This window comes from Hakea prostrata, chromosome 5 (genome assembly GCF_041222555.1).
Source record: "Hakea prostrata isolate BN-2017 chromosome 5, UWA_Hpros_2, whole genome shotgun sequence".
Taxonomy (NCBI): domain Eukaryota; kingdom Viridiplantae; phylum Streptophyta; class Magnoliopsida; order Proteales; family Proteaceae; genus Hakea; species Hakea prostrata.
Window position 1 is genome coordinate 5,647,944 of NC_142604.1, and position 9,090 is coordinate 5,657,033.

The window sequence follows — 9,090 nt, forward strand, 5'->3', positions numbered from 1 at the left end:
TCGCCATGTGTCACTAGCTGCACCTCCAGACTCCTCCGTCCTAAACCACATAAAATAAAAATAAATGAAAAACCATTCAGATAATAACAGAATAAGAAAGACTGAGACACAATTTTCTGATCTCTATGTTTCCCTCCACGTAAAATATGGATGGTCTTTAAATCCCGGCAATAACTCATGAATACCCTCTCATGAAGGACCATCAAACTACCAGTCTAGAAAACACTTGCCATCACCTGCAAAAGGGCAGAAATGCTCAAATTACATGTTCCTTCTCACTGTATAATCTTCCATGGCAGACCAATTAAGACAGGAAGCAACAGTGGCTTCTGGGTTCTGCCTCTCAAGCGAGTCAAGAATCCATCACGGTCAATTTTTGCCAGGGCCTTGAAAGATGAACCAGGTGGGAGTGGCAGAGGATTTGCAGGAAGAAACTGGGATCCTGGGTTGGAAATTGAAGTACCTTTTGAACAGAGACCTGTAAGTATGTCATACCTTTCCATCTTATGGTTTAGACCAGTAACTATAGCTTTGATTATGACCTACCTATTCCATGGATTCAGGTGATGGCAAGTTACCCATATTCTATTTCTTCTTTGCATATTCACTTCCCATGATCTAATTAAGTCAGCTTCTGAATTGATAATTGATAGAGTTGCAAACTCAGGCAACTGATTTTCATTCTAAAAGATTGATCCAAAGAACTACAATAATATGAAAGGAGTTAGCAGTGCTTCTGAATGGAAGAGAAGTGGAAATCGTGCTTCTGAATGGAAGAGAAGTGGAAATCTGTGTTAGTTTTCTAACTGCATACATGATAAGTCAAATCACTAAATTGAATAACAATAGTGGCAGGGGAGACTAGAGCACACAAACTCACACACACAAGAGAGATGTGGATTAAAGCAGTGGGATCACCATCAACAGGATCAGTAGGCAAAAGATTTATTTGAAAAGATAATAAATGTTTAAAGTCAAAACATATCAGCTGATTCCAATCTGATATTCCCAGTATCATGGATAAATTAACATTTGAAGTAATTAAGGCAACTCAACTCCTAAGTTGGTGAGAACATGAACTTGGCCGGAAATTGGATATATAAATGAACACCCATACAGTAAACTATATCTGAAAAGATGTGGATAAGTGCAAGGAAAGGTCAGTATATTTTTTAAGGATTGTTTCCCTCAACACCTCACTATCATCAGGAAGGTCATCTTATTGGTAACATCTTCACAGTACGTGCTGTTCAGAGTATAGTTGTGATATAAGTGCAACTCCATCCAAAGAGTAGTTGTCTCTCAAGCATTATTAACAATATCCAACGCCTTCAGCTTTTCAGGGAATGCTTTCATCTATTTGTAGGAAGATACTCAAAAGTAACATGACTACGAATTCATGAGTTATTGTTTACCAATTGAATACCCATTGCTTAATGTGGCAAAAGATTGGGCCCTTAAAAAGAGGTTCCTCTGAGGCTGCCTCCTGACAAAAAGCTAGATATGTCACCCAGACAGGAAGGAGTAATCACATTCTCCCCTGAAAAAGAATGTGTTCCAATTCTAAATTTGTAATATGTGAATGAGTTCGTCCTTACTGTTTTCATTTTGTATCAGGTAAATGAGTATTCGTCTCTGAAGGATGAGGTCTTATATTCATGGGGTGAACTAAGCCCGGGGCCCTTTTTCCTACGTCTTGGAGGCATATGGTTAGTAGCTTTCACAGTTCTGGGAGTTCCAATTGCCGCTGCGAGTTTTAATCCTTCTAGGGTAAGTTATGGAGTTCTACTTTTACAGATTGATGATGGTACATGAATAACTATCCAAAGGCACATGTACTTGCATCTGATCACAAAAATGAAATTGCCATGGAGATATACTTTCAGAAAAAACAGTAGTGTAAAACAAATAACCCAATTTAGATTGAGGGATCTCACTCTAGGTCTTCAGGTCCAACAAATAATAAAGTTTCTACGTTTCAATGTTTCATAAACATTTTTTAGTTCATTCAGTAGACTACAACATTACATGGTTCAGCATTTCTTCATTGACAATCAATTAAATCTGAAATGAATTTTAGATAACCAAAATAGAGGCTCAAACAGGATTTAAGCTGAAAGTATCATTGTCTATGGTTGCAGTATCCAGTGACTTAAAAGCACCAAGCTCTAAAGAGAAAGGTCAAAGAAGAAGATTAGTTTGTCATGTTCTCTGGCAACAAATAAGTAGGTTTAACTTATAAAAGGGACAATCCAACAAAGGTCAGTCAAGCTCGGTGTGTGTTTCAAGGAGTGATGAACTATGACCTCTCAATTTTGAGGCGTTGCCATTGCCAGTGTAACTTGTATTTTGGTATGGGAGGATGCTAAACCACCACTGAATGCCCAAAACCGTAAAGACCTGCACCATTGTTACATTTCTTTAGAGAGACCTGAACAGGGGAGAGGCAAGAAGGGTGACTCTACCTAAAAAGTTGCATTAAGATATTAGGGACTTCCATAAGGACCTTAAGTTTACTTCCCTGGAAATACTGCAGAGCTTTGCAAACAGAACCCATAAAAATTACACAATCCCTAGCTTCTGAAGGTTTCAAATGTCCACCTTCTGTCGAGTACATCCTAAGGTGATCAAATTATTGAGAATAGTGTAGTGAAGTACCACTTTGTTTTCCTTCTTACTATCTTTTCTTTTCTCTCTTTTTTTTTTTTTAATCAAAGTAAACTAAAAATTTAGGATTTCACCCAAAATATAAATAAGTATTTAGGATTAGGAGGAGAATTAGAAAACAATAAGGTACTGTTTTAACCTTTCTAGATAAAAAGAATTGCTGGACCAAAATTCATGCTGGAGAAATGGTAAACTGCAACCCTTCCCCCCCCCCCCCAAAAAAAAAATTCTTGAACTATCATGTTCATTAGTCTGCTTCACTTTGAGACTTCCAGAATTATGAGAAAAGTTGGTAACTTCTCGAGATCATAAGTTCTTGATTCTATCCCGTCTTTCTTGTATTTTAAAGTGCACTTTGCTGCTTGTGTAAGAGAATGGTGAACTACTCTCTAGATCAACCTACTGTACCACTATATGAAATGGGGAATAATAGCACCATGCAAATCTTTTGAGCTTGAGTTCATTGTTCTTTGTACTGTAGACTCAGAGACAAAACCTCATTGGTGCTATATTACCTCAACAATTATAAACCTTATAAAACTAGAGATATCCTCTAAAATCTTCCATCAACATTAAGGATGGTTGCAGGATCTTCCTTGTCTTCTCTCTTCATAGATACAGCCACACATCTGTCATCTATCTAACCACGGCTATTGACAATGAGGTGAAGAAGAACACAGAGACCTATCTGTCAAAAACCAGAGGTAGAAAACAGCAATATCACCACCCTAGTCTCATTACTAAAATAGGTTTTGTACACAAAGGCACTGCATCTTTTTCCAGTTGGAACGTGTTTCTCTCATGCACATATTTTCTAGTTGAGATGACAAATTTCCTAATTTTACCCCAACATTGCAGGAACCACTCAGATTTGTGCTAGCTGCTGGAACTGGCACTCTTTTTCTGGTTGCACTAGTCGTCTTGAGGATATATTTGGTATTTTCTTCCCCAAAATCCCATCACAACCTTTAGCAATTGTTTCTGACCTTAAGTAAGATTTTATTAATCAGAGAAAATCCAAAGACCACTGACAGCATACAGATATGATTCATGTATAATTCATTGACCAATTAGTTCCATGTCTGTCCCTGCTATTTATTTTCCAAACATTGCAAAGAATGAAATATGTCTTCGAACATATGCTCCCAAGAGGTGGACATATGGTCATGGTTGACTGCCTTCAAAACCAAAATTTCATTATTGTAGTGATGGCCACTAAAATATCTAAGTTTCACATCTCTTGGCGCTTGCCTTGATTGAATCATTTGATTCAAGCTACCATGCTCTCAACAGACAGATATGTTTAAGATGAGGTGCATCTTATTTTGTTATCCCCCCCCCCCCTTTTTTTTTTTTTTTTTTTTTTTTTTTGGGGGGGGGGGGAGGTAGAGTATCTAATATTTTGGGATTATATCAGAAAAACAGGCTGAAAACAAAGTTTACAGAGTATTGACCAAACTACATTTACACTTGTCAACAGAACTTCTCAGTGTGTTATGTCTTATATCATATCAGTAATAAATCCAATTACATAAAATTCTAGGCTTCCTAATAATTCGAATACACATGTTCAAGGCCTCCATAGAAAATCCCCTTCACATGCAATGCAACACAAATTGGACTAGATCAATTAGTCCCCTTCTACACCTCATGGTTTTGAGCACTTTATTTATATTTTAAATAGAATTAATCTTTTGACCTAGTGATCTTATGATTTGTTTTTTAAATTCGTCATCTCAATTTCTTATATACATTGCACTCTTGTTACTTACAGGGTTGGAGTTATGTTGGGGACAGGCTTCTATCAGCAGTGATACCTTACGAAGAAAGTGGATGGTATGATGGGCAAATGTGGGTCAAGCCACCAGAGGTTAGAAAGATATAGAAAAGCAGTGCAATCATGGAACTTTTACATTAATATGCTTTTGTGGACCTCTACACAGCCGATTCTATGACTCAAAGAAAGTTTTCTATCATTTTTTTGGTGGGGATGAGGATATTGAATTGTTCCAGCTTCTCGACATCCCTTGAAGACTATTTATACCATACATAAACACAACATGTTTAAGAAAAAAGCTCTTGTCCGGGCATACCATTCAACATTTACACTAAGAAAGCTGAGAAACTTCGCCTATAGACGTGAAATTGCCTAGTTACCTGCTTTCTGCAAGGCAGGTTCTGGACTGTCTACTGTCATCTAGTTTACAGGCAAGCACAGAGACACAATTCTTGGGGTACCATTCTGGAAAATCTGGGAAGGTCCGTAGTTTCCTGCAGAGGTACAACCAGAATTAGTGGAGGTAGAATATTCTATGAAATCATTAGACTAATTTGACAAACCAATGTTTGAATTTGACTAGAAAATAATGGGGTTAACGCATAGAAATTAAGAGGATCTTCAAATAATGGACCATATATGATGTGCTGAGAAAACCACATGGTTAGTGTTATCCCACTTGTGTTTATTGATCCCAGTTTTGCCAGGATGTCTTAACCAAGCAGGTGATGTGACTAAGGCGGAGTTATTTAGCAGAAGGTCCATTGACTTGCTATGGGCACTAAACCATTACAAGTTTGAACAATAGCCAAGATAAGTTTCATAAATTCAGTGTGGGTAGGGGTACCAAGGAGCATACATTATGCCATTATGGTAAAAGTTAGTGTCTCACTATGATGATACAAAAATATATATAGCAGATACAAACGTAATAATGTAAGTTTTGTACATATATGATTGGTAATTTCTAGATATGATGATCCTCTAAAAATGAAAAATACAGAGAAAAGTCTAAAGATGGAGTAACATACAAATGAATTTCTAGATTGACAACTATAGTCTGGGTGGATGATAAGGTTCTTTCTTAACCTTCTGAAAATGAATTTCTAGATTGACAAAAAATCAGCCACATTTGCAATCAGTAAATCACATGTGTGGGTACAACAAATGCAATGATAGCAGATTTTCTCATAGATTGAGATATGCATGCTTGTTTACACAGATCTAGATATGAATGCTATTTAATTTTTTGGGCTTTCTAATGTGTGGCATTCTTTTTCATCATAGATCCTGGCTCGTGATCGTCTACTTGGCTCCTATAAGGTACACCAAAGTTCATCCAAATAAAACTATTTTAATAATAAGCATATTTATTAACATTTAGCACAAGTATTAGTCAAAGTGGGTATAACATTCTAACTTAATTCACAGAGGAGAAAACATGCTTTAAATTTGGTACGTCTTAGCATTATAGGGACAACCTGCATGTTTCTATCCTCAGATCTCTAAGAACTAATGTCTGATCACCTTCTACTGTCCAAGAGTAATTTATTAAGCTACAAACTTCTTACTAAATATGTCTAATTGCCTACCCCTAAATCAACTTCTCCCTCATATAAGCAGTGGCCTTGCTAACATTAAATACTGGTGACAACTTTCTGTAATCAGACAAGAGAATAGAGAGATATTCCTTGACCAAGACTCTATTTATTTTTTAGTTTTAGTAAACGTGGCATCATAAAACTTCATTTTCCTGGAGAAAAGGAAGCAGTGTTACCAAAAAGAAAATTATTTGTAGTCAAAGCTTTAGGTCACCCCAAACCCTGGCAATGATCATTCTTGAACAGAATTTCCCATCACCCTCACCACACTTATGAATTATGCATGACCACCTGCATCAGCCCTACCTCCAAAAACTCTGCCATTTTAGGGTTCTTGAACAGAAATCTTCCTCTAACCTCATCACACTAATGAATTAGGCATGCACTGGTTGCATCTGCCTGCGACCAATATAATCACCAAGAATCTATAGATCATTTTGAACTGTCAATGCAACTCTCTGTTGCCCTTCTTATACTTTCCCATCCTTCACCATCTAAACCCTCTTTGACTGAAAACTAGGATATTTCTTCCTTTTTTCAGCTGAGTGTAAACTTAGCAATCAAGTACCATCTGTTTTCAAGTGGTGTAGCAACACCTTTCCATTACTTCCCTTTAAGCATTTTTCTCCACCTTAGAATCCCATAAAAGATATTAAACAGAACCAATAGCTCCAATCAGTAATCTTGCTTATAAGAGTGAAGCCGTTATAACAATTTATGCATCCAGGTCAAGCCAGTAATCAAGCTGCTGAAGCAAACTTTAGTTGGCACAGGAGCACTGCTTGTTACAGCTGCATTGCTACTCATCTTTGCCACACCAGTTGAAGATTTCTTTCGAAGCACTTTTGCAGCAAAAGAAAACCAGTCAACTTTTGAAACTTCAACAACCAGTACCAAGTCCAATATAAGGTACTGCCATCTTCTGTTTGCCCATATTTGAAACAACCTCTTCATCAATTGCTTGTTTTATTTCCTGAAATTTTCAAAAATGTAGAAAGGATGAGTTGCTAAGATTGCCGGTGGAAGTGAAAGGTGATGATGATTTAGCTGCAGCAGCTGCCGAAGCTGCTGATGGAAGACCAGTTTACTGCAGGGACAGGTTTTACCGTGCATTAGCTGGAGGACAGTATTGCAAATGGGAAGACCTAGTAAACTAATTCCCAATAGGCCTTTCTCATCCTCACTGTTGGAGAGGCAACTGCACTTTATGTTGCACTCCAGAAGAGAAATCAATGCATTAGATTCAGAAAAATGAAGATTCCAAGTATCAGTATCTTTACTGTCGAGCAACCATGTATGGATTGAGAATCATAAGCACAGCGCTTATACAGAGGAAACAATGTAACGATAAAGGCTCGTTGTTTCAATTGGATAATATTTCCAGAAAATTAATTGCTCCCCCCCCCCCCCCCCATTACTAAAAAGTGTATGATTGATCAAGATAACTCACATCCTTCACTTCTCCCTGTAGTTCCAGGACAGGTTGCAGCATCATTGATTTGAAAACTGGAATATAAAGGAGAGAATGGAAAATAATTTGAAGATGTTCTCAGTCTGTTACAAACGTGAGAGAGAAGTAACTGGAGTTATTACAGTAGTGTAAACTTAGAAATTGAAGCGTCCTGACTTCAGGTTTAGGGGATTCATTATCAGAAACAATTTTAGTGTAGGGGGGGGGGGGGGAGAGAAATGGAAAAGGCATAATGGTTGATGATGCTTCCATAAATGCAACAGGAAGGAAGAGAAAAAGAAAGGCAAGTCATACTGTAAGAATACGTTAAGCTAAAGAACGGGAACAGTAAGTTAGGAAGTTTAGATAGCAGTGGTAGACATCATTTCCTCTTTGTTCATTGTGAAGGGTATCAACCTGTCAACTCTATGAGGCCCTTAAACTATCTGGTCCAAGACCGTAACGAGAGAGATTGTATAGTCGATCACTGAAACCAAATTACTAATCAGTCAGTCGGATTCGGGGTTCTAATTGGCATATGCTGTTTGTGTTAAATCAGTCAAGCGACTCAAGCCTCGGATTGACACCCTGACTCACCATTAATCGCCATTCGACCATCACAGCAGGTGAAGGACAAGAAAAATTTTCTTAATTTTCTCATTAGAATAAACAAGGGTTCCCACAGCCCTTACCTCCTTGCTTATCTTCAGAGCTGTTGGAATTTCCCTAATAGGAACAGTTTCCATAAATCCTCTGGATGTTTCTCACTTCATACGTCAACCATGCAATAAATTGGTAAAAAGTCGATCTAAAATTAAAGCTCCATTTCACGAAACTATATTTCCAAACAAAAGATTTCTGCAACTATAAGAACTATACCTCGGGAGCCGCAAAAATTGACAAATCTGGCCGTTGGCTCATCGTCGGAGCTAATGAGGACTTGAATACTTGATGTTTTTCCTTGATTCCGAGGAGAGCCTATACTACTTAACCATCATCGTCTGCTACAATTCACCAGGAAGCAGAGAACGATCTATGATGACTGCTATGAATTTGCAGGGAAATTGAAAGAATCCAACAGATCTGGTTTCTTGAGCACGAGAAGCCATTCTTACTTCAAAAAGTAAATATTTTGAATCTGTCTTCTCCGTTCCCGCCACAAACGAAGTGGAAAACAAAACTCGTAAAAATCTGCCACGTGTATTTCAAACAGTTTAAGAAATGCCATAGCATATCGTGAACCAAACACAGATGTCAGAAGTGGGCCTTTAAGGTCCAGCCCAAATAATTGAATACTAATTGTGGGTTGAGTTTTGGGCTAATACTGGTCCATACGAGCTGATCTCGATCCAGCTCAATTTACCTTTACATGGGCTAATAGAACCCACGATCCAACCCAATCATTCCATTCCTCTAAGACCTTAGAGTGTGGATCATCTCCTCGGGAACACCTCCCCCGACGGCTTTATAACTACAAACTATGTGGGGCCCACAAATAAAAAATAATAAATATTTAGAAGAAAAAAATCATTACCCTAATCCTATGAAGCCCCTTATAATTGGTCAATAGTTGTCGGGGAGCACAGGGAGCACAT

At 37.8% G+C, this 9,090-nt stretch overlaps 1 protein-coding gene across 1 annotated transcript; it reads left to right on the forward strand.

Moving 5' to 3' along the window:
- The first annotated feature begins 133 nt into the window (after positions 1-133).
- Positions 134-7,477, forward strand: CGLD27 (DUF1230 family protein (DUF1230)). Its single transcript, XM_089154723.1, has 7 exons — positions 134-480; positions 1,618-1,770; positions 3,526-3,603; positions 4,442-4,537; positions 5,732-5,767; positions 6,773-6,954; positions 7,040-7,477. Exons 1-7 carry the CDS (start codon positions 253-255, stop codon positions 7,200-7,202), a joined length of 936 nt encoding a protein of 311 aa, XP_089010849.1. The 5' UTR covers positions 134-252; the 3' UTR covers positions 7,203-7,477.
- The last annotated feature ends 1,613 nt before the right edge of the window (positions 7,478-9,090 follow it).

Bases quoted from the DNA above. Each gene is read 5' to 3' on its own strand.
- CGLD27 (XM_089154723.1), top strand. From the start codon at position 253: ATGCTCAAATTACATGTTCCTTCTCACTGTATAATCTTCCATGGCAGA. The intron at 4,538-5,731 runs GTTAGAAAGATA...TTTTCATCATAG, and splicing joins TGTGGGTCAAGCCACCAGAG to ATCCTGGCTCGTGATCGTCT. The intron at 5,768-6,772 runs GTACACCAAAGT...TTATGCATCCAG, and splicing joins GTCTACTTGGCTCCTATAAG to GTCAAGCCAGTAATCAAGCT.